Below are 25,517 nucleotides of genomic sequence, written 5' to 3'. Positions count from 1 at the left end.
TTTTTTTTTTAACCCAAGTTTTATGTATTTTGGTATGCAAAACTTAGCTGACCTCACATTACAAGAAGCTAGCTGAAGGCAGGAAGTAGGACCTAAATGAAATCCACTTGCAGGTCTTAGATATTCAAAAATATGAATGCCAGCACATTTAGAGTGAATTTTTAAGCAACATACAATGAGTCATTTGGATTTGTATCCGGCTTTTTAAACAGGAAAATATCTTTAAATAATAGAATAATAATAGATTATACTTTAATGTTAATCTTACATGTTTTTGTCTGAGGAACTGGAGCACCGTGTTAAATAAGGAAGGACTACTCCTATTTTACTTGAAAGTTTCTTAAGTGAAACATGGAAGTTCCTGACCATCAATGACAAAGCGAGGAACTGACGTCAGTTTTAATTCCCAGTTTGAGACTTTGTTTTTCTATGCCTACATCCTATTTTAATTGAGGATGATATTGTTGTTGGTTTGTTTTTTTTTTTAATCGGAGGTAGTACAAAGCTCACTGTAATACATATTTTGTTTCATAATTTATGTTCAACAAGTACAACAGTATGATAATTATTAGAAGTACATGCTGTATATTGAAAGTGCTTGAAGTGGGGAAATTCTCAGAAATCTTTTCCAGGCATGATGTCTAAGCCTTGTTTTTTTTTTCCCATCTCAAACTGTTCAATACATCATTTGAAATCCATGTGTTGCAAAGCCTGTGGCACAAGATGAGCCAAAAGCAGCAGGCCCCAAGCCACTGCTTGGCTACCAGTGGCTTCATGCAGGCATTTTGCAGAAATCCATGGCTGTGAGCTGTTTCTGAGAATGCTGAAAAATTCTTCAAGGTAACGAAGGTGACTTAGGTGGGGAATATATGTGACGATGGGAGGGGAGGCTCCTCATGCTGCTGCATGGACAGAGCGGCCACCAGAACAACACAACTGTCTATGTAATTTCATTTATTTGTCCTCGTTACTCATTGAGTATCTAACGCTGAAGTGATGATCCCTGTATATAGAACATTTTAACTGGACGGGGTCCCGCAGCATGAGGAGGACATGGAACAGTTGGAGCAAGTCCAGCGGAGGCCACGATGTTGATGAGAGGACTGCAGCACCTCCCGTACGCAGACAGGCTGAGGGAATGGGGTCTGCTCATCCTGGACAAACTTGTGACACCTCCCAGCAAGCTTCCAGGCTCTGAAGGGGGCACTGGCAAGCTGGAGAGGGACTCGTCGTCACTGTTGTGATAGGGCAAAAAGTAATTCGAAAGAGGGGAATTTAGGCTGGATGGTGGGAATTATTTACAGTGAGAGCGGTGAGGCACTGGCACAGGTTGCCAGGGCTGTTGTGGGTGAACCCTGGCCACGTTCAAGGCCAGGCTGGACGAGGCTTTGAGCAGCCCGGTCCAGTGGGAGGTGTCCCTGCCCTTGGCAGCGGGTTTGGGACTAGATAATCCTTAAAGTCCCCTCTAACCCATGACATTCCAGGATCCCATGGAAGCGCAGCAGTCACTTCTCCCCCTCCGCAGTGGCACCTCCCTCGCCGCGGCGGCGGGCGCGGCTCCGATCGGGGCCGCCCCCCCCGCGTCCCGCCGCGCCTTGGTACGGCCCGCGGGGCCGCGGTGCGCGCCGGGAGCGGGCCCGCGCGGGGTGCGGCCGTGATCCCGCGCCGCGCTCCCGGCACAGCCCGCACATCCCGGCACACATATCCCGGCACACACATCCCGGCACACACATCCCGGCACACACATCCCGGCATGGCCCTCAGCAAGTCCATGCACGCCCGCAACCGCTACAAGGACAAGCCCCCCGACTTCGCCTATCTGGCTGGCAAGTACCCCGAGTTCCAGCAGCACGTGCAGACCACCCTGGCGGGCAGGGTGAGGTACGGCCGGGCGGGACGGGCGGGTGGGCGCCCCTTGTGTGTCCGCCCCGGGCACCCGCGACAGCCCCGCTTGTGCCTTTCAGCCTGAACTTCAAGGATCCCGAGGCCGTGAGGGCTCTGACGTGCACGCTCCTGAAGGAGGATTTCGGGCTGACGATCGACATTCCCGTGGAAAGGCTCATTCCCACCGTCCCTCTGAGGCTGAACTACATCCACTGGGTGGAGGATCTCATCGGCCACCGGGATGCTGAGAAGCAAACCCTGAGACGAGGCATTGACATAGGTACACGGCGAAGCTAATGTTTAAATCTTTATTTACCACCATCAGCGACAGTAGCAGATACAGTTCGTTGCACAGGCAGGGGAAAACGTCAGGTTTAAGGAACAAAGAGCTGGTGTGTGCTCGCTGCGGTGGGAGGCACTCTGCGCTCCACAGGTGTCTCGTGTGCCTCCTGGGCGGGCAGGATTTCTCTGCAGGAACACAGGAACAGTCGTGGAACACAATTATGTGGCTTTTCAGGGCCTTGAGTGCAGCTCTGTGTGGTATACAAAAACTGCTTCTAGAAATGCAGGCAAAAATGTCATTCTAAGGATCTAAAAAGTATTTCTTCTCAGTGTTCTAACTAGCAAATTGTGTTTTGCTGCTAATTTATTAGTTTTGCTTTTGAATGTCTGCACCAGAGAGTTTGTGAGTTGCATAGAATTTTTTTTTTGATGTTCCACTTAATAACATTTTTTCCTGTTGTTATAGGTGTATTTGACAAGTGAGTGATCTGTCCTTTTTATATTTCAATTTTTATTTTAATTTATTTCAATGCAGTTACATATCTGAGCTGAATTGTAAAAGAGGCTAAATTAGAAACCAAGGTAAATGTGTTTTGGTTGTAGATGGTCAAAGATTTCTTGTTTATTTTTGAGAACAAAATGTCTTTTAAGTTGGACCAGGCATCAGCAGATGGATGATACTGTCCATTTTCAGTCTGGATTATTGGGAAACATGAGGATGATATTCAGTTTAGGCAGCAGATAAATGTCAACAGCAGAGGTGTGTATTTGTGAGATGTACACTGATGGCCATAATTTGGTTTTCACTGGAAATAAAAGAAAGGCAAGCTCCATAAGAGCTTCCACACGCAGATAATAAAATTGGCATTTGGATTCCAAATTTTTGGTAATTCTGTATGAATTATTTAAAAGGCACTAGTGATGGTACATTTGAATTTAGTTCACATCTTTTTTTTTGTCAATAGACTCTTCCTTTACAGTTTCAGAGGCTTGATTTCAAAGACTGTTTTGTGCTGAAGAAACCTTAAAATGAAATTGAGAGAAGTAGCAATTTCCTTTGTAACTTGTTTTAATGCTTGACATGAAAACTTTAAAGTAACTGAATTCCTCAAAACTGAGGTTCAGTAATCTCTGTTACTGTGCCAGATTTTATGTTTCTTGGCATCTGCTAGCATGACTTTTTGTAAAGGAATTTTTTGTTCTCCTGAAATTTACTGACTTGTATTTTTTAGCTGGAATTGTGCTGGGTACCAGGTTTGTACCATCACCTGTGTGTTCACAATAACTTCTAGTAACTTGAAATTTCTTAGACAGCTTCTGTGCATTTGATATTAGTTTTCATTTTTGAAAATTATTTCTATGAGCTTCATCACCGTGGGTGGCTGGGTAGAAAAGACAGATCCTCCAAGTCCTCTACAATACTGCAAAATCTTCAGTTTGAGTTTGCATGAGCTTTGATGTTTCAGCTTTGGAAAAGCAGGAAGTCAGCCAAAAGGGACTTGACAGAAGTGCTAGAAGTAACCCCTTGCTGTTGTGTACTGACAGATGAAGTTATTGATGGTTCAATAAGTCAGTGTAACAGATTCCAAATATATGTCTAAACTCTAGTTTGGTGGTGGTGGGATAGCTTTCCCTTTTCTTGTATCCTTTCCCTTTAATCCTAAATTTGGTTGTCATTTATAATTTAATCACCTAGGTATGCCATGAGTATTTTGTGCTAACATCTCTCTTCTTTTACCAAGTTTTTATCTGTCTGTCTCTCTTTTTGAATATCTTAATAGACACTTAGGTTTCTTTGATAGTTTTGGACATTAGAGAAAGACAGTCTTGTAGAACAGATTTTTTCTTTGTGGTTGTTGTATGCATCAAAGTAAATTATTTGTGATAGATGATAGAAAAATGAAGAAGAGACATTTATTTGTGGTAGTATTTTTGTTTTAGCAAAGCCAGAATGTATTTGGCTTTCTTTATATAAATTAACCATTGTAATATAGAAGAAAAATAGCTTAAACCAAAGCTGATAGTTTACTAGAAAAATTATTACAGATTATTAAATTCTTTCTTTTAATAAAAGTGCATATTGACAATGCTATTTTTCAAATTACAAAAATTAGGTTCACTAAAGAATTGAGTAGTAGATGACCAATAATCACCATTTTCTTGAAGTTAGTTATTTTTGGTGTAATAAGTACATAGTTAACAATCACACTGCATAGAACACAAGTACTTATTTTACCTTTTTTATGGATTGTCACTTCTGCAGGGACAGGGGCATCCTGTATATACCCATTACTTGGAGCAACTTTGAATGGCTGGTATTTCCTTGCAACAGAAGTGGATGACATGTGCTTCAATTACGCCAAGAAGAATGTGGAACAGAATAACTTGTCTGATCTTATAAAAGGTACAATGTAGTAAGGTATTTAGGTATGAATGTTGTGGCATATTTTTGCCATGGTCAGTGGTGTATCAGAATGTGTATTCCTTCCAAATACATGCTCAATTACTTTTACTGGAGCAGAATATTTGCTGAAGTCAGTGTATGCTTAAGCCAAAAAGCTGCCTTGTCTAGCATGGGATGTGTGGGTAGAGAAATACTCTTCCTTACAAAAATCTGAAAGTTAAACTTCACCCCGGGGTGTTTTTATCTTTGTATCCCTTGTCTGTTACTGAAGTATTTCTTAGTGTTTGGGCTATTTCTGCCTGTAGGAGACCTGGAATGCTCCCCTTGGATAATTGCATGACACTGCCACAGAGGTGTATCTTGTACAGGGAGTTCTTCATCCTCACTTCTTGAATGAAGTCCTGACACTGCCTGTGGTAGCAGAGGCAGTATGCCAGACTTGGTCTGGGAATGAGCTTGGAAAATTTTCTGAAGGAACTCAGTGTAGTGAAAATCACAGGTCCATTTATGAGCTCTGAATAAAAACTTTTGGAAGCATCCATTTGAACAACTTGTCTTAATCTGTTGTCCATGTCAGTCTTGAAGATGCAGAACTTGATGTGTGGAGCAATGAGAGTTTTCTGTCACTGCTGCCACTGGTTTTTAGTGGTCTGGTGGTGTTTCAATATACTGGAAAAGCAGCTGGCAAAGGAACAGGCTTAATGTGAAGCTTTAGTGCCTGTAGTTGTAAGGGCTTAAAGCACATTTGTGGTTGTGTTGGAGACCTTGGTATAACTCAGGTAGTCCTTGTTGTTCTAAACGGGTTCATGTGGTTCTACTGCTATGTATAAGCATACAGGCTGTTTGTATGTCACTCCTTGACCTGAAATCTTTATTTGCATGGTGATATTTGTTACATCTCTTTTGTAGAAAGCATTGTTTAGAAAGTACAGGTGTTATGCAATGTATAATGTATATAGCATGTTAAATAAAATATGAAGTTCCTTACTGACCAAATTCACTTTTTCTAACAGTGGTTAAGGTACCACAGAAGACTCTTCTAATGGATGCACTGAAAGAAGAATCTGAGATCATTTATGATTTCTGCATGTGCAACCCTCCCTTTTTTGCCAACCAGCTGGAGGCTAAGGTAAGGTAACAAACTGTGTGTTATACCTACTTCAGTAGTCAGTGAAAAGGTAGCAACAGTTTAACCTCTTGGCTTGGGCAAGGTTGAGTGAAAAATCCCAAATCATCATTAATAGCATTTAAGTCTTCTCCCTCCTCAGCCCCATATGGAGTTCTGAAAACTTAACTGTTACCCCTCCAAAAGTAGAGAGTGAGCTCTAGCATTCTTTCACAAGTTCTTAGTGTCTTAGAAAAAGAGTTTGGAAAGTACACAGTTAGTAAATCTGAAATCTGGTGCTTGCTGCATAACAGGCACCTCTGTAGTACAGAAGAATTAGTTCTGGAATTTTGCTTAACTGTATATTTCATTTCCTTAGTCATGTAGACAGTGTCATATGGGTCGTGCAATACCCACTGAATATAGTCAGAAATGTATAATGCAGGGCAGTAGAAAAGAACGTTTAAAATTTAATTTAAGCACTATAGATTGTAATTGCATAGATGCACTTAGCATGTCTTATATGTATTGGAACCACATATTTCATATTGGCAGAATCCTGATGTGAGAAGTACCTTAACTAGATCTGAGATTGTGTGGAATTCTCTCAGGTATATTTATTTTGAGTAGATCTTTGTTATCCATGGTTCTGAAGGGGGTAGGATAAGTAGAGATGGTGGTGCTTGCTGCCCCCTAAAGATTAAGGCCGGAAGCAGTGTACAAAGCAGCATAACATTTCATTAAATGTTCATGTCAAATGTTTTTGTTTTTTAATCCAGGGAGTTAATTCTCGAAATCCACGGCGTCCACCTCCCAGCTCTGTAAATACAGGAGGGATCACAGAAATCATGGCTGAGGGAGGGGAACTAGAATTTGTCAAAAGAATTATTCATGATAGTCTCCAGCTTAAAAAGAGGTTACGGTAAGTGTTTTGTTCCAGTCAAAAAAACCCAAACAAACACCTTTTATCTTTATCTTTGGCAGAAGTCGTGCAACAGTGTTATTTTTAGTACCTATGGTCCAGTGATATCTGCTCAGTTTGTTTGATAATACTTCCACATCCAATTGTTCCTGAGAAGCAATTGGAAGTTATTGCTGGAGGTATTTAAAGGCAGAAGACAAAAAAAGCCTGTACAAGTGACATTTATGGCTTGCAGCAAAATTAGCACAAGTACCTGATAAGAGACAGATCAGGGTTCATTCTTGAGGATTTTTGGGATGGAAGAGGCTTTATGATATTGCTTAGTTATGTTTCCTGGCTGAATTTTGATAACTTGCAGCTTTGCCTGCTAAAGGACACCGTTGTACTGAATGCTGTCTTGGATGAACATAAGCTGCAATAAAAACCATAGTGAGACCTTGTTTTGACCTTATTTTGAAACAGATGGCATGTCTTCAGTTTTCTGACTATGTCATCGGACTTTCACTTCCCCAGTGTTGGACAAAACTGTCCCTTGATAACTGGGAAATCTTTTTACTTCAATGTGTTGTATTTATAAATAAGCTTTTTTGGATCCAGTCGTCAAAAAAATGTGGAAGATGAGGTTGTAAAGCTTGAATAATAATTTAGATGAAGAACATAGCTTCATCTAAAGTAATGTTTGGGAGATTCTGAAGATGTAGAGCTGGGTGGAATGGTAAGCTTCACTAGAAGTGGGAAAATAACTTTTTCCCCTTTTTTCCCTGATTTTTTCCACATATCTGTTATGTGTTGGAAACCTGGATAAGATATGAGTAAGCACAAGTGACAACTCATTATGTCTGCTTTTGAGCACGATTACTTGCCAATAGTTGGTTATTCCTTTTTGTTCTGATTCATTCTCCAAAGAAAGGGGAGAAGTTGAAACAAATTCTTGTAAGGTGTAACATCTGTCCCGTAACTGAAGTCACTATTTGAAACAAGACTGCTCATTGTTCATGTGTTGTTTCTAAAATACTTCTAATGTATTTCTTAAAGGCTCAAAAAGATATCCCTGTCCAGTCTGTCTTTGGACCTTCTGTTCTGAATTTTGTTGTACTATGTTCTACTCACTCTGTTTAAGTGTGACTTCTTTTGTTGTTGTTTTGTTTTTTAATCTTGTATTGTTTTTTCAGCTTTCTAATACACGTAGTTCTTATTAATAGCTGCCATTCTCAATTGACCTCTATTTGTTAAACACTTTTTTAATGTGTGCTTTGCAGATGGTACAGTTGTATGTTGGGGAAGAAATGCAGTTTAGCACCACTGAAGGAAGAACTTCGAATCCAGGGGGTGAGTATGCATAGAAGTCCCTATATATATATATCCTGCTTGTGTTCTATACAGATTATAGTATGCTTCAATGTATGTGGGTAATTATTGTTGAAGTATTTCACAGAGTTTTTGTTACCAAAAGGAGCTGGAATTCCTTGTTAGGGAAACAACTGAGGTTTAACTATTATGGATTCAAAACTGACAGATAAGTAGCAAATATTATCTCCAAAGTTTTGTCTTTAGCACATGTTGGAGTATGTCTTCATTCTAGAAGATTCAGGGTTTTTGCTTTAAAATAGCTGCAATAAGGCTGTAGTAAAAAAAAACAACACAACAACAAAAAATCTAGCTTTCTAGCAATTTGGTTGATAAAAGAAATAATAACATGATTTAAGTGTCAGTGTTGTTTTGTTTGTGTTCAATTAGGCACTAAGTAAAATGGAACCTTGTGCTACTATTCTCATTAAAGAGGGCTGTGCAAAGAACTTTTGGATGGCTTTTTGGAGGAAGCATACTCTTCATTAATTCCCACACAAGAGAATAATTACAAGATCTGTCTGTGTATACAGTGGAAGGAAAGAGAATGCATGGTCAAAAAAATTCCCAGAAAGATGAATTGCCAAAAGCAGATGATGAGCTAGATACAAAATATCTGATCTTCCTTCTCTGTCCTTGAACTGTTGTACCTCAGTCTTAGTAAAGGGAGAGAAATGAGAGAGGGACCTGACACCTCTGAGCCATGTCAAAAAGAATCTCCATTTGTGTATGAGAAAATATGTTTTGTTTGAAAACGTGTGCAGTAAAACAATGTTGTTTATTAATCTGAAATAACGTATTGCTTCTTTGCATAGGTTCCTAAAGTCACTCACACTGAATTCTGCCAGGGACGCACCATGAGATGGGCACTGGCCTGGAGTTTCTATGATGATGTGCAAGTACCTGTAAGTAGCTTAATTCTGGTTTGCTTGTGATTTTCTGTGCCTCTTACTTGAGGAAGGGGCTAATGAGCTATAACTGCTGTGATACAAATTGTTCTTCTTCAGACTGGAATATTGGATGTGCTGGGCTGTATGGACAGTGGAATTTCTTAGATGGCTGCTAGTCTGTTAGCAGTTGTGACATGTGATTCATGAATGACCCTTGTTGAGGGTGGAAAAAGGAAGCCATTCTAGAACTTCCTGTGGGTTTCAGTGAAAGTAAGGATCAAATACCTTATAACATACCTCAAGTAGCAGTTTTGTAGCAATAAAAATATTCTAAGTTTGGGGCTGGATTTGAATTTAAACTTCCCTCTGAGAACTCAGTTTTAATTTAACATGTGGATTCTGTTACCAAATAGGTATGACCACGTCTAACTCAGACTTGCCTACATGAATGTAAGTGGAGCTTGTTCACCTTAAATGTGAGCCAGTTGCTTTTTTCGATCTGGATGTTTGTATATTTGATATAGGTATAGATGATAACCAATCTTAAGGAAGATGCAAGTAAACCTTCAGTGCAGTTGGATCAAAACATGGATATTGGCAGTTGGCCTCTATTCCCAAGAGCAGCCACACTTTCTCAGCTCATGGAGAGCTCACAGTTTAATGGAACGAATGAAGCTTTTTGCCTTAATACCTGATGATAAACTCCCTCTGTCCATCAGGCTAGCATCAAGTGCATGATCCTGTTAGCTGGTTTGAGTCTAAAACTCTGGGGTGAAGTGGAGCACGGGCCATATGAGTGACTGCTTAGTGCCTTATGTTACACTCTTAATCCTTGTGTCTTATGGAATCACCGTCTTCTGAGTGCAAAAGTCACCCCACTAATGCTGCATAGCCTTGTAATTATTTTCTTTCTCCTTCTAGTCACCTCCCTCTAAAAGAAGGAAATTAGAAAAACCACGAAAACCAATTACCTTCATGGTTTTGGCTTCTACAGTCAAAGAGTTATCTGTCAAAGGTGCAGCTATGGGCTGGGATGCTGTAGAAGCTATTGCTGTGGTTAGAGCCTGGGTAGAGAAGATTCTCACTGATCTGAAGGTACAGTATGAAGTATTAGATGTTAAAACTATGTCATAATTGAAAGCATAACTGTGAGAGGATCATATGAAATTCTGTTTTCTGCAATAGGTTCAACATAAACGTGTTCCATGTGGAAAAGATGAAATAAGCCTCTTTGTGACTGCCATTGAAAACTCCTGGATTCATTTGAGGAGAAAGAAACGAGAAAGAATAAGGCAATTACGAGAACTTCCTCGAGCTTCTGAAGATACTCTGCAAGCAATGGAGGAGGAAAAGAACAGCCAGAAGAGTGTGAGCAACAACTCGGACTGTGAAAATCCCAAGGCTGAAGACTCTGAAATGGGGTTTACGGCACCTGATGAGGATGTCCAGATGACAGCAGGTGATGAGCAACCAGAGGAGTCTGCTGCCAAAGAAGAGCACAGTGATCCTGTGAAGAAAGAGGAGATGGAAGCAAAGCAGGGAGAAACATCACTTGGAAAAGGTTCTGGTGATGTGAAGGAGGAGCCTTGCCCTTCAGAGGAAGCTAGCAATCTGACAGTAGAAAAAGAGCCAGGCCCTAAAGAAACTAGTGGGGATTTTCTGTTTGAGTGTTTAATGAATGTGAAGAAAGAAGGAAATGATGTAGTGGTAGAAATGCACTGGGTTAAAGGACAGAACAGAGACTTGATGAACCAGCTGTGCACATACTTACGGAACCAAATTCTTAGACTGGTTGCTAGTTAGCTCTTTTTCCTACTTTGGTAAAGTAGGTCTGTCCTCAAATTTTGTAAACTATTTTTAGATAATTAAAAATTTCAGATAGCAAAACCTGGTTTTCCCCCTTAAAAAAAAAAAAAAAAAAGAGTAGAATGAAGATAGATGTCTCCTTTAATATTTTAAATAGCTTTTTCAAAAATGTAAGGAGGACATGAAGTGATGAGGAAGTGATAAGGTTTCATACTGCAGTTGTAAAACTACATGTTGAAGTGAAACATGTTTATGCTATGAACATTTTAAATAGCAGCAGTGCTCGTTCTGGTCTTTTTCTTGCACAATAGAAATATATATTGTTACTAAGTAGAAATTTCCTTCAATATTTTTTCAGTACTAATACAGGAAACGGTTAGTGAGGAGTTTTTAGCAGAGGATTTCTGTGTGCCTCTCCTCCCTTTAATGTATCTAACTTTTGGTCAACAGAGTAGCAGCATGGATACATTCTCCAAGTGTCAATTCATTAAAATAACTGCTTTGGGGAAAAAGTGTGTGTTGTATTTATCTGGTGCTTGGGCTTTGAAACACAGAAGAGCCTACTGTTAGCCTACTGTTTATCTGGTTATGTAAACTTGAACAATGAAAGAAGCTTTTTGATCTGCTTGATTTAAAGACTATTAAAATGTGTTGACTCTTCCATTAGACCATCCTTTACATTTACTCAGATATAATTGTCCAAAATGACAGGAGTATTCTTAAAGAATTTTGCTTCCATTTAATTTTAAGATTTAATAATGGGAATGAGAGCACATGCTCTTCTTCAAGGGCCAGAAATTTTTGTGCGTATGTGTTTGAGATGATGACCACCGGTCCTGCTTCATGTGAAGTCAGCCTCCTCAGCTGTGATCCATTTATCTGAAGAGAGGTAGATACAGAACATGAAGAGTTTTTCTGAGTGGGGTGTGTGTCTGTGTGTGAGACCCAAAACAAAGAAGTGTCCATAAGGAATTTACTGTGTGTGTTCATACTCCCTTCAATGTTCACCTTTGCTGTCCTTAATTTTGGAAAGATCAGTATGCTCTCTTCAGCTGAAATGAAAAGCAACTTAGAAAAACCTTATTTTATTTATATATAATGCTTCTTAACACTTCTGTGGGTGATGGACAATGACATGAATTTTTTGGATACTGCACAATTTTCGTAGAACTGTGTCTCACATTCACATTGCTGAGGAGAGGTGAAACCAGTCCTGATCCTTTAGCCTCTGAAAGCTCTTTTGGTGTTTGAGATATTAGAAACAGCAAACGAGGCTGTTTGTCCTATGGGCCCTCTCCTGCAAGGCAAGCGTTGGAGCAGACCTTCATTAAATGGCCTCAGCCTTTCAGCGGTACAGCGCGCGTTGCCGCACGCTCGGAGACCGGCGTTTTTACCAGAAAACCTCAGCTCTGCCGGCCGCCCTTCTCGGGCGTGCCGGGCTGCTCGGTTCTCTGTCCCCGCCCGTTCCCTGCTCCCGCCCGTTCCCTGCTCCCGCCCGCCGGCCGGGGCGGGCCCGGGTTTGAATGGCGTGGCGGGAAGATGGCGGCTGCGCCGTCGTCTCCCCGAGCGGCGCCGCCGCCGCCTCGGCCGCGGGGCTCCGCGGCGGCAGCTCCCGCACGGCGGGGCGGGCCGCGCCGCCCGGCGCTGCCGCTCCCCGCCGCGCTGTGCTCAGCCCCCCGCCCGGCCTCGACCTCTCCCTGCGCCGCAGCGGCTCGGCAGGTACCGGCGTGCAGAGCGCAGCCCTTCTCCCCCGTTCCCCTTCCCCTCCCCTCGGCCGTGCAGCGAGGGGAGCTGCTGGAAGGGGCCGGGATCCCCCGAGCCTCTCCCGGCGCGGGGCCCCGGCCCCGGGGGCGGCGGAGCTCGGGCCGCGCTTCGCCCCTTCCTTTCCCCGGCAGGGCAGCGGCCGCAGCCGAGCCGCCTGCTTGTGTTAGCAGGGTGGTGATCGCAGGATTCCCTGCCCCTCGCTGTGCAGCCGAGGAAGGAAATAAGGAAGTGTGTGTTCTGTGCGCAGGTCTGGGATGGGGGCATGCTGTGTGTCGTGTAACGGTGGGTCTTATTCTTGGCTTGGCCTCTAGGTGCTGCCATAATACTACAGTCGGTATCGTCCGTTCTCCTTGCTGTACCAAACAAGGTTTGTTTACCTGCGTTGAGAAATTGATCAAACAATACATATAGAATACAGAAGAAGTATACACAGTATATCTCTGTATGCAATCTACAAGTCTCTATAAACATTTTGTGGCCAGGTGTCATATCAAGTGCTCCTGCTGCCAGGCAGACGCTTAAAGTGATGCTTCTAGATGCCATACATACATTTTACCAGCTCATTGCGCTCTTGAATCAAGAGAGAAATCAAGATGCATACAGCATCAAGACTGTATACAACATCTTAAATCAAGATATTTACAAAGCATCTTTCAGTTTCATCTCTTTTGTGATTTTTCTGTAACTTTTTAAAGCATTTCCATGGCTCGGTCTCTTCTCCAGTCATGTCATACCTTCTCACTGATGTGATTATGCTCTGCAAGATACAATTTTGTCAATTTCTGCAAATGGAATGGAACAAGGAAATGTACACATTTCCACAGTCAGCTCCCCAAAAACAATTCAGTAAGCAGCACTCTTGTGTTTGTTTAACTGGCCGCACACTCAGTTTTCCTTCTGAGAAATCTAATACCTGATGCTTTTAACCAACAATTTATATCTTCCTAATTTTGACTGTTTCTTAGCATTGTTATAGTAAATTTAAAAAAAGGTTAGTATCACAGGTATACTTTTGTACATAGATCTTTAAGCCACAAGTTTCCAAACACATCTTCAAACAGCTGAATCACCTGATCCTTTACTCATTCCATCTTTTGCATGAAATTTGTTGGTTTTAACACTAGGGAAAAAGCTTGAGGTCCCATCACATAGGGTTTTTTTTGTTTCTGAATCCTAACTTTGCCATATTAATCACTGTATTAATTTGCATGGCAAGGAGGGGGCGACGATAAGCTTCTGCTGGCTTCTGTGAGAAGCCACCAGAAGTTTCCCCTATGTTGGACAGAGCCAATGCAGCCAGATCTAACAGGGGCCTGCCACTGACCTAAGGCCTTCAGTAGCCCCTCTGGGATAATGTATTTAAGAGGGGGGAAAAAAGCCTTTGTAATGGCACCTGCAGCTGGAGGAGTGAGCTGTGATGGAAACAGCCTGCAGACAGCAAGGTCAGTGAAGATGGAGTGGGAGGAGGTCCTTCAGGAGGTCCTCAGCAGAGATTTGGTGGTGCACCTGTGGTGAATACCATGGTGAGGCAGGCTGTCATCCACCTGTAGCCCATGGAGGTCCATGGTGGAGCAGAGATCCTCCTGCAGCTCATGGAGAACCCTGTGCTGGAGTGAGTGGCTGCCTGAAGGAGGCTGTGGTCCTGTGGGAAGCCCAGATTGGAGCAGGCTTCTGGCAGGACCTGTGGAGAAAGGAGCCCATGCCGGAGGAGGTTTGCTGGCAGGACTTGTGACCCCATGGGGGACATGAGCTGGAGCAGTTTGTGAAGAATGTGGCCTGCAGGAAGGACTGACGTTTGAGAAGTTAATGGGAAACTCTCCTGTGAGAGGGACCCACACTGGAGCTGGGGAGGAGTGTGAGGAGCTCCCCTGTGAGGGGGAAGGAGTGGCAGAGACAATGTGTGATGAGCTGACTGCAACTCCCATTCCCTGTCCCCTTGTGCTGCTGGGGGGAAGGAAGTAGAGAAAATCTGGAGTACAGCTGAGCCTGAAAAAAAGGGAGGAGTAGGTGTTTTTAAGATTTTTGCTTTATTTCTCATTATCCTATTCTGATTTGATTAGTAATAAATTAATTCTCCTCAAGTCAAGTGTTTTGCCTGTGATGGTAATTGGTGGGTGGTCTTTCCCTGTCCTTTTCTTCCCTCATGAACCTTTCATTGTATTTTGTCTCTCCTGTCCTGTTGAGGAGGGGAATGACTTTGGGTAGCTTTGGGTAGAACCTGGTGCCCAGCTAAGGTCAAACCACCACAGTCACAGTTTAGGACAGATGATTCTGGTCTCCTCTGAATTCCTCTTGGGAAGTCTGTCCTGCTTTGTAGCATATTTCTGTTCTCTCCCAGTGGTGTGTAAATTTTTGTTTAGTATTTTATGGTACTTTGATTACACAAAGTGAAGCAAAGCTGTGTAGAGGAGACTGATGATGCAGCAATGACAGCCTAGGTTGGGGTTAACCTCAAGGCAGCAGTTGAAATTTTTAGTGGGATGAGAGAAGAAATGCTGACTGCTTATGCAGGCTGGTAGTATTAATCTAGCCTGCCCTTATGCTGTCAACAATAGTGGGAAATTTCTTTTAGAATATTTTGAATGTACCAGTAGAAGAACGGGCACAGTAGAGGCAGTACACATGATTACTTGGTTTTCATCTCAATTTGACAAGGTCTTTTACAAAATGCTTTTACATTTATGGGTGATAGGGGAGGCATTCTTGTGGATCAGAAACCTGAATGGGATAAAAAGCTTGAGTTTTCTTAATGACTTGGAAAAACAGAGATGAAGAGGGAGGAGGCAGTGCCTGTAGTCAGCACAAAGTTGTTTAGTGTTACTAAGACAAGAAATAATCAGCAAGGAACTTAATTAAGCTAGAGGAACTGGCAGTGTTGTGAAGATATTAATCAGTGTTAATAAACTGAAATGTGACACACTGTACATAGTAGCTTGAGCTGCTTGTTTGCTTTAGGTTGTAGTTTTCATTCATCTGTAAAAGAAAACACTGGGCAGTTCTGTAATCAGTGAGAACTAATGAAATCTCAGTAGCAGTAACTTCTTAAAAGGGAAATGGTGTGGGTGAGGATAAGATGGCAAATTAATGTAACAATGCTGTTACATTATCAGTGATGAAGCTCTCTTTGACTATGTAATCGGTAATGGCTGCTCTGTCTCAAAAGCAAATACCAGGGCAACAGTTTGGTGAAGAGATTAACTGAATGTAGAAAATCTTACAGGAGGAAAAATTGAAATAAAAAAGATGTCAGAAGAATTGAAGAACGGTGAACCATCCACACAAAATATTGAAAAATATAGGGCAGATATTTTATTGTCTTTTCTTGTAATACAGGAGTTTGCAGAGAAGTTTGACATTTGGGTGTATAACCTAATTGACCTCAGATGCAAAGGTGATACTTGACTTTTTAAATTTTATTTTTCTTCTTCAAAAGGGCAATATCAGCAGGTAAATGTTCCTGAAGACCAAGCGGACAAGTTGCTCCTTGCAAGCTGGGGTCTTCCCAAAGCAGTTCTGGAGAAATACCATGGTCTGGGAGTAGTGCAGATGTTTGAATGGCAAGCAGAATGCCTGATGCTTGGACAAGTTCTGGAGGGGAAGAACCTCGTTTACTCAGGTATGCAAACATCTGACAAAACCAGTCCCCCCCCCTAACTTTTCCACTGCCATTTACAAAGACTTACTGGTGCTGAGACATTTGGATCTGGCAGGTAGAAAGGTCAAGATCCTTTTCTGGAGCCATCTTAAGGTAAGTCCCATTTCTGTACCTCAAAGTTGACTTAATGATCTCCTTTTCAGATGGGAAGACAGAATTTTGCCCCATTTTCTCTGTTCAAGTTCCTTTAGAAGTTGATAATTAAGAGTCAGCTAATGGTGACTCTTTTTTATTACAGACTATCAACTAGGAACTGAATGATAGCAACAATTGAAGATGTACATACTTCTGAGAATGTTATTTGCTATTAGTTTATTTTCAGTTCATTTATCGTTTTTAATCACATATTGTGTGTGGACTGTGTGTGCAGAAGGGGAAGTAATGCAAAAGGAGAAGGAGGACTGGTGGGCTAGAAATCTGTAGGAAATTACAATTGGTTGTCTACCCTTCAGGGGAAAAAGGTTCTAGAGCAGCACTGAGAGGATGAAGAACTTGGAAGAGAGGCAGGTGATTTTTAACCTTCTTGACTCTATGGGGTGACTGCAAATGTGGTTGTGGGTGAGAGACATCAACTGAGAAGTCCCACCCCAAGTTCTCCAGTAACTGCTTTCTCTGCTAGATTTGTGATGCTTTTGGACTTATTTTTCAAACTTTAAAAATTAATTAACCCCCCCACTCCCTTTTTATTTTCAAGCTCCTACCAGTGCTGGAAAGACTCTGGTTGCAGAATTGCTTATTTTGAAGAGAGTCCTGGAGACTCATAAGAAGGCTCTTCTCATCCTTCCCTTTGTCTCTGTGGCCAAGGAGAAGAAATGTTACCTGCAGGTAAGTAGCATTCAAGGAGGGTAAATTTATGGGTAGTAATTATTTGGTCACATTTTTAAACAGAAATGCAAAAGCATGGAGTTTGGGGGGAAAAAAATTGCTGAGTTTTTTCAAAAAGAAGTTGTAGATAATTTAAAATTTGCTCTAAGCTGGAGATAAAAAAATAAAACTTTTAGCCAAAAAGATAAACTTGGAAAAATTTTACAGAGTTGATTTAAACATTTTATTTCAGCTTTGACTTTTAAAGAATTGTTACTTGCATTTATTCACTGATTTGATAATATATAAAATTTAAATGAAGTTTCTATTGAAAATCATGTTAGGAAAAGTACAAAGGGAAGGCGTAAATGCCATCTTAAGGATACAAGTATATTTTAGCTTTCCTTGGGGTATTCCACCACAGTTTTGTGCATTTGATTTCAAATTTGCATTTGATTTTGCTGGTTTTTCTTTCTGCCAGAATATGGCTATGTCTTGGCTCCCTTGCTGCAGCTATTTAAAAAATAAAATTACAGTAGGAACACTCTTAAAGACATACACATTTTTGTTGAAAGACTTCCATATCAAATATTGTTGCCATTAGGTAATGACAATGACTAAAACCAAATCCAAACTCAGCAGGCGTTTAAGGCAGTTAAGACTGTTTTTTTCATTAACTGAGATGGTATCTTAACTTTACAAATTGCTAGGAAATCCTACAAACTAAGTGCAAAAGCTACTTTGAAGTGCTTGATAATGGAGACACGTTTTTGCTTTAATCTTGTGAAACTGGAGGACTATCGGTGCTCTGTTCTGCTGCTCCTGGCATTAGGTTTGGCCATCAGGTTTGAGTTTTGAACTCAAAGGGTGACCTACCTGTGAGGTGCAAATATTTGTGTGTTTTGTTAATGCTGCATGGGATATGTCAAAGCTTTGGCACTCCAGTAACGAGACCTGGAAGAGAAGTTACTGTTTCTTTGCTATCAGTGTGAGATGTGTCATCACTGTGTTTGGAGTTCCATTTTGGCTTTTGCCCAGGATTTCTCAAGAAGAAGGTGTCTTTTTACATAAGCCACTGATATTATAAACTGTTGCACTGTGTGTTCTCTAAAATTTTTAATATTAGATCTTCTTATACATGGCAAGGGTCCTCATCTTTTACTTAGTTATGTACACTGTCTTGCAACATGGACTCTGTGGCCCTTGCTTTGGAAATAAAAAATGACAGTGAGGAAAAGAAGTGTCACTATCTGGCTGAGATATGGCTTTAATCCGATTATTTGGCATTAAAAGTACTAGAAAATGCAGATGTAGGGTGCAGGCTTTTATGAGATTCCAGCAGGCATTGGTCAGAATTTCAGAGTCGTAACCTTGGCATAATGTTCTTTATCCTTGGAAAACAGGCCCTGTTTCAGGAGGTGGATGTGAGAGTTGAAGGCTACATGGGAAGCATGGCTCCTGCTGGACGTTTCTCTGCTCTGGATGTTGCTGTCTGCACCATTGAGAAAGCCAATGGACTAATCAATAGGCTCATAGAAGAAAACCAAATGGACTCGCTGGGTAAAATACTACAGCTTGACATATTCTGAGTGCATGTGAAATCATGGGATACTTAAAGTTTTCTGAGTTCTGTGTGTGACAGACATACCATATAGGAATATGCAGCAGCTTTCTTCTTCCTCCTAAATTTGGATTTAGGAGGACAGTCAGCACTGTTCTATGTAGCTCAGCAACTGGGATGAGTAGGTAGAAGCTGCAGGCTTTAGTTTGTTTCAAATGGACGGCAAGCTGCATTTAACAATGATTCCCATTGCTGGGAACTGTTCTCTAATTAATAAAACTGAATTAAAGTTCTGAGTTATGTTTGAGTTCAGGATGTATTATGTTCATTTGTTTTAGACAGAGATTGTAGATTCTAAGATCTGTCTTTGTTTAGCTTGAGGAAGAGAAGGAATTACATTCTGTGCTCATCTGCATCCAGATAAGCAGAATGAATACATAGTGCTCCTCTGGGTAGGCATGGTGATGGAGGGCTGTGCCATTCATTTCTGTCTTGTTTGCTCAAAAACCTTCTGTCCTTGTAACGTTGGCTTCTGGGTCACTGTGGCCCTGGTGGCCACCAGATAATGGAGCTATTCATTAAGTATTGGAGATGAGATAAAAGCTGAAGAAGCCCAATGTTTCCATGTACACTTGAGAGAGACGTGCTTTCCTAGTCCAATCAGAAATTTGTTATTCTCTTTTTTTCCTCTACTCAAGAAAGCTATACCCCGTTCTGTTTTATACAGTACTCCTTCCCATCTTCATTCTGTCCTGTAACATAGCTGGTTGCTATTTTAAGAATATAAAAATAGCTGAGGATCAAGCTCCTCTGAGACCTCCACCTTTGTGCTGTTCTGTGTGCATCTGGTATCATAATATTCTGCTGCATTGTGTAGCAGAAGAGCTTTTTAGAGAGAAAATGGGAAATAAAACCTGGTTGGTTTTTTCAGAGTGTGAAATCATGGGATAACACATTCACACCTGGATCTATAGGGGCTGAATCACCATGAATGCTTTAGAGACTGCCAGTGGGTTGGAAGATGAGTGGGTGACTGTTGTGCAGCACTTTAAACTCATTCAAATGAAGGCTTCTGCAGTCCAGCTCGATTCTTGAATGTATATCTTCATCCCTTCACTTGGAAGAAAGCCTGTTATTTATTTCAATATATGGCTACTTGGTTGAAGGTTTTTTACTTGCTTAAACTAGAGTTAGTTTGATCCTATGTCACCACACTGTACAAGCTGTACTGCCAGCACAAGGCAGACAGTGGGGTCAGGATAAGCAACTTTCTGTTGGCTTGTGTGCCTTGGAAGCATACTCAGAATATGAAAATGTATTGTTTAATGATACCATCTTTCAGGAGCTGGATACACCAAATCCCTCTGGTTGGAACCTCCATTTCATCCCTACATGTTGTGCTTTCTAAGATTAATGTACTTGAGAGGAGTCATTTAAATATAAGCAGCCAAGTGACTAAAAGATTGAAGTTTGAAGATGTGTTCTCAATACCAATTCCTCCTTAAAGCATCATGTTTTTCTTTCACCATTTGAAAATATCTCTGCTGCAAACCTCCATTTCCCTTATGCCCCAGTATGGCTGTGTAGCAGAAATAAGGGTAAAATGCCTTTTTTTTTCCTTTATATGCTTCTCTGAAATTAATTTTAAAATTAAATTTTATTTTAAAAAGTCATCTTTATGTAAGGAATGGATAAGTTTTCTGTTTGGAGGTAAATTTTTATAAAAGCTGTAAAATATGGGTATGAACTGAAAATGCCAGTTTAGCTGTCACCCAAAAGGAAGCTTGTCTGAAACTGCAAGATTGTACCTTGTCTTCTAATTAATTCTAAATTTAGACCAGTTTGTAACAAGGGTGTTTTATCTTTTGAGATGAGTTACTGGGAGATGACTGCAATGCTGGCTGGATTCCATCTCAAGCTTGAGCTGTTCCTTTCATTGATGTCAACCCCATGCTGATAGCTCACATTGCCTTTGGAAGTTGTTGAGAGAAACTCAAATCCTCTGCCTGCCAGAGCTCCCTTTGCTGTATGAAGCAGTTAAAAGCAATGTTGTGTTGCTAATTATTATATAACGTGTCAGTTTAGAACATCCAGGTACATGGGAGATGATATTCCTCTTGTTCAGCCTCTTGACACTGATGCTAAAGAAATTTTTAGGAAAATTATTAGAGAAGAATCTGCTGCTTTCTCAGTGTGTCAGCTGGGAATGGATTTGTAATGTGCTGTTGTGATATTTGTTTCTTAATTTAAACTTGAAATTAAAATGTTACTAGTTGAATGATATTTAAAAAAATCAAGCCCTTCCTTCTTTTCATTCAAAACTTTCTAGTTTTAAACATCATGGGGAATGAAAACAACCTAGTTATTCTACAGTAAACATGTCTGGTAGCTCTCAGGTGCTTTTCAGTAGTTTTTTTTTCAACTGTCTTCTAGGGATACACTTAATTTGCAGACAGAAATAGCAGACTGACTCTAGCCTCATTTTCAATACCTTTCAGAAGGTTTGAAGTGGCTTGCATGGATTTTACTTTGGTAGGTGTCTGATTAAACTGTCCCTTCTCAGCTCTGGAAGAATTCAGGCAGATTGTTGTATGGGGAAGCAGGAAGAAGCTTTTTCTGGTAGCTGAATATGTATTTGGTGACCAATGAATTGCCATTATTTACAAGCAAGCACAGAATAGAGGAAGTACAGGAAGACAGAGGAGCTGGATGGGTGGGAGTTTGTAAAAGAGGCTGATGAAGTGCAGCACTCTTTTCTAGCTTAAGTGGCTTGAAAGAGAAGGAGGGAGAAAACAGACGGAGAGAGAAGGAACATATGTAGGAAGGAGAGAAAAAAAAAAAGAGAAGGAAAAATAGCATTGAGACAGATACTGTAAGGTCACATTTGCCCTTAAGCTCCTGCTATTTTAGCCATACCAGAAAGATATTACATAGCTGCACCAAAGAGGAAAAAAATTTCCACAGCAGCAGAGCTAATGAAGTGTGGTGTCCTCTGTGCCCTGCTTTTTTTTGCTTAACCTTCCTTTATCCTACTCCATACCCCTGGAATCCTGTGAGCTGGCCAGAAAGGGTATATACTGCTGCTGGGATGTGTGCAGGATGTACAATGAGTGCCTGAGTAGTAGTGGCTCTGTGTTTTCTCCTAGTCTGGTCTGTTGTCTCCAGCTGCTGATATTCAGAAGCCTTTTTAGACATTATTATTTTAGAAATTTCTACACACCTTAAAATTTTGATGGAGGTGGTTAATAGATTAAAATGTCATTTGCAGGAAGCAGGAGGGCAACAAAGCTGTCACATAAGGATTTTTTTTTTTCATTAGAAAGCCAAAGCTAAATAGTAGAGCTTGTTCAGGTTTGGTTAATGAAGAGCAATTTAATAGGAAGCAGACTCTGCCAGTGTAATTACATCTGCTCTTTGGTTTTTTTTTCTGACACAACTGCATTAGTAAAAAATAATGTTTTTAACTAAGACAGTGATGTCAACAAAATTTTTTTCTAGCTCATTTGGGTGCTGGAATTTTCCTTTCCAGATACTCTGAAGCCTGAGGGTTTTTACTTGCAATGAGGTTACAGTGTAGATGCTGCAATACTTTTTTATGTGGTGTCTAGACTAATAATTCAACCTATTTATTTTTATTTTTTAAAAGCTGATTTTGTGTGTGTATGTGTGGTTGTGGTGGGTGTGAAATGCCATGACATTGGTCACTATTTCTCTTTCAGTGACAGAAGGAAGCCATCGTGGCGTTGGTAAGATGAATTTGTGAATTTAAATTTCAGTTCATCATGTGGAATGTGAATGGATCGAGGCTATTTGCTCTTAGTTTGGAGGTTTGTCAGACATGACCTGAGTGCTTTTCTTTATCAGGAGTGGTGGTTGTGGATGAGTTGCACATGTTGGGAGACTCTCATCGAGGATATCTGCTGGAACTCCTCCTGACCAAAGTGAGATATGTTACAGAGAAGGTAGCAAAAGGGTGAGTAGACTGAGATGTTTGTCTTTTAATGCTAAATAATTGATGACTCTAAATATTTGTTCTCTGTGTGAATGCAAACTTGGGTTAGCTCCAAGGGTTTTATGAGAGCAATGACCTAGACTATTTTGTTTATTAAGATCTTATCATAGCACTTTTCAGGAGCCTGCCATTATATTTAAACCCTCTTTTCCACGTGGTTTTCAATTTGTGTGCTACCATGGGATTTATCCCCTCAGGAAAAGAAGGAAGGCTAAAGCTTTCATTTACTTCTTTAGCCTATTTTTTTTTTAACTTTGGATTTTTTATAAACAGATTTGCTAGCAGATTTGCCCTGCCTAATTTTTCAGTGCTTCATGGAGTGGTGTAATTATCCTACTGGAATGCTCTGGTGTGATGGAAGAGTGGGCAGGCTGTTACCTTGTGCATGGTGAATTGATCAGAAGGCTTAGAGGATATGTCATCATTCTGCTTAGTTAGCACTGCTCAGGGTGAGCTCTACTTTTGCTCCTAACATGTGATAGCCTAGTGGTTGCATGTTTTCTTGCCTTTAGCAGAATCGATTTGACTCTGGGGAATAGATAAGATGTTTGAGAAGACCTCTAGAAGATTTTAAGAATTCAGTATCTAGATCCTCAACACCAAACTGTCCAGCTGCTCCATAGTGCCCAAACACAGAAAAAAGGAAATGGAGGAGGTGGTGTAACTGTCTTAATCTTTATTGGTGGTGCCTAGAGAAGAGTCAAAATCAACTGTTTGCTTAGCACAGAAAGTCAGATTTTGTCAGTTTTCTCTGCTGCTTCTTGTCTTGTGAGTTGTACCAGTGCTGGGTTAAGCAGAGACCATCTAGTTCTGGGGGAGCTGCCATTTCTACGCTGTCTCTCCATTGCACGTTTTACTCAGTATTGCCCATCATGATTTCCAGGAGCCAGCAGTGTTCTTGGTTTAATCACATCTGACTTCTCATATTCTCCCCATAAATCCTGGAAGCCAGTACACTTCGGAGCAGTGTGAGTGACTTCGCCACTCCTTTTCTCTTAGTTTATCAGGTAGCTGCAGCACAGGTGCAGGCTCACCCTCTGCTTTACTCCCTTGCATTGAGGAAGCAGGAAGGAGAAAACACTTGCCAGGAGAAAAAAAGTACAGGTGCATCAAGGAATGTTCCTGGGAAGACACAGTGTTTCGTCCTTCACCATGCAGATTCTCTATCTCTCTGTCAGGATCAAGGTGACAGTGGTACCCTGTACCACTTCCTGACATGAAGGAAGTGGCTGCTAATTTTATTTTGGAATCCACTGTATTCCTGCAGCTGAAGACCAAGTTTTCTCTTAAATGTCCTTCTAAGTCTGTTTTTTTTTGATTTTTTTTTTTCCTCTCTGTTATTTAATGCACTTATATAAAGTCTTTAAACACTGTCCAGTCTGGCCAGAATGATCAGTGCCTGTCCCACTGAAGTACAAGCTGTGTCTTCATAGCAAAAAAATGTTCTCAGATGGCCATTGGCTGTGTGGGTGTCCATGTTTCTCCACGAGGTTTTTCCAAACTCAGCCAAAATTCTGCAGCAGATTTTTTTCTTCATTAGTCACATACTGTACTGTAGAGCTAGAACTTTTTTAATCCTTGGAGGTCAATAGTTGCCTTAGGGAGGAAAAGGTCCAAAGTTCCTGTAGGGACAAAAATCTGTAACCTTGATGGTGAAGCTGTACTAGCATATGCTTAAAGAGCTTGGATAACAGAGTGTCTGCCTCTTCTCAACTTGCTTATTTCTGTCTCATCAGTGACTGGCCTTTTATACTACAGGTTCTGGGTAATCCTGTTTTCTCTGTCTTGTCTTTGCCAGGATTACCAGGGTCTTCTAAGAAGATTCAGCTTATTTCTGAGCTCACAGTGATTTGTCAGATCTTTTTGTTTTTTAAAGTCTTGATTTGTGGCTCCGTGCAATGCAAATGAGTACTTTTCAAACACAAGCTTAGACGCATTAAAAAAACATTTTATTATGCCCTACCCAGGCAAAAGCCTGAATTAGAACCTAAATTTGGGTATCTAAATTAACAGTTTGTGTTGTTAGGAGTCCATTACTTCTCACTGTCTTTAGTGAAAACCGCTGTTCAGCATTTTAGGAACAGAAGCTACTTGCTTCTTTGCTGGACTTAGGGCTTTGGTTCCCACATCTAGGAAGACATTAGTCTAATATTATTTGTCCTGAAATAGAGACAAACAGAAGTGTTTTAATTAAGGTATATAAGCTTAGAAAGATTACAGGGGAGATTGAGCCATTCCTTTATTTCCATGATTTTGTTAGTGGCAAGGAACTAGTTGATCTTTGTATTTGTTTTCAGTCTCTCCAAATATGCAGTCAATTTATAGCTGTTAACTACCTAAAGAAGGTAAAGGTTTAGGTTCAAATTGATTAAAAGCTGATTTATCTTGTTATCAGTGCATAACCTGACATGTTTTCTAAGAGTAGAATATGGCTTCTTTCTTTGTCAAGAAGCTGAAAAATTAGCTTTGCACTTGAGAGGATGGAAAGAATTAGATCGAGTTGTTTTTTCTGAATTCCATTTTCCACAACAGTAGCCTGTGTTGTCACTAACTTTTATTTTCTTTTAACCACTTCCAGACACACAAAGAGCACCAGTCCTGGTTTTGGTGGGATACAGATAGTAGGCATGAGTGCTACCCTCCCTAACCTGGGGCTCCTGGCCTCATGGTTAGATGCAGAGCTCTACTGTACAGATTTCCGCCCTGTGCCCCTCAAGGAGTGGGTGAAAATTGGTAGCAACATATATGACTCCTCCATGAATTTAGTGAGAGAATTTCAGCCCAAGCTGCAACTGAAGGTAACAAAACTCTGAGCAGTGGCTTTGGGATAATGCCTGTGGCAGTGCTGAAGTTAAACAGACAGCTCCTGGTATGTTTTTTGTTAATTTTTAAATAGACGACATTCACAACTTCATTGTTTACTTCATAGATTCATGCTCAAACTGAGAATAAAATTGGTATTTTTGTGCTCTCCTGACTTAAATAAAAAAACCCCAAAATACAGACTCATTAAGGTATTGAAGATTTTTGAACCTGACTTGAAGACAAAGTTGACTTTGCAGTTATGTTGTTTGAGTACTT

General features: G+C 40.9%; 2 protein-coding genes across 2 annotated transcripts in view; both read left to right on the top strand.

Moving 5' to 3' along the window:
• Positions 1–1,613: 1,613 nt before the first annotated feature.
• METTL16 (methyltransferase 16, RNA N6-adenosine) lies at positions 1,614–11,301 on the top strand. Its single transcript, XM_021549002.3, has 9 exons — positions 1,614–1,881; positions 1,965–2,164; positions 4,430–4,570; positions 5,584–5,699; positions 6,455–6,597; positions 7,857–7,926; positions 8,760–8,849; positions 9,756–9,929; positions 10,020–11,301. Exons 1-9 carry the CDS (start codon positions 1,754–1,756, stop codon positions 10,635–10,637), a joined length of 1,680 nt encoding a protein of 559 aa, XP_021404677.2. The 5' UTR covers positions 1,614–1,753; the 3' UTR covers positions 10,638–11,301.
• Positions 11,302–18,242: 6,941 nt separating this feature from the next.
• Positions 18,243–25,517, top strand: part of POLQ (DNA polymerase theta) — a 46,867-nt gene continuing 39,592 nt past the window's right edge. Inside the window, exons 1-3 of the mRNA XM_021549058.2 lie at positions 18,243–18,423; positions 22,289–22,397; positions 25,015–25,234. Of these exons, the coding sequence (XP_021404733.2) occupies positions 18,243–18,423; positions 22,289–22,397; positions 25,015–25,234 (510 nt within the window). The remainder of the gene's footprint in view (positions 18,424–22,288; positions 22,398–25,014; positions 25,235–25,517) is intronic.

This window comes from Lonchura striata, chromosome 2 (genome assembly GCF_046129695.1).
Source record: "Lonchura striata isolate bLonStr1 chromosome 2, bLonStr1.mat, whole genome shotgun sequence".
Taxonomy (NCBI): domain Eukaryota; kingdom Metazoa; phylum Chordata; class Aves; order Passeriformes; family Estrildidae; genus Lonchura; species Lonchura striata.
The sequence above is the reverse complement of the archived record's forward strand: the minus strand, read 5'-3'. Positions and strand labels throughout refer to the sequence as shown.

What these genes read in the sequence shown, in the direction of transcription:
- METTL16 (XM_021549002.3), top strand. Translation starts at nt 1,754, where the DNA reads ATGGCCCTCAGCAAGTCCATGCACGCCCGCAACCGCTACAAGGACAAG. An exon ending in CCAACCAGCTGGAGGCTAAG is followed by an intron (nt 5,700 to 6,454) that starts GTAAGGTAACAA and finishes TTTTTAATCCAG; the next exon opens with GGAGTTAATTCTCGAAATCC. An exon ending in CAGCTTAAAAAGAGGTTACG is followed by an intron (nt 6,598 to 7,856) that starts GTAAGTGTTTTG and finishes TGTGCTTTGCAG; the next exon opens with ATGGTACAGTTGTATGTTGG.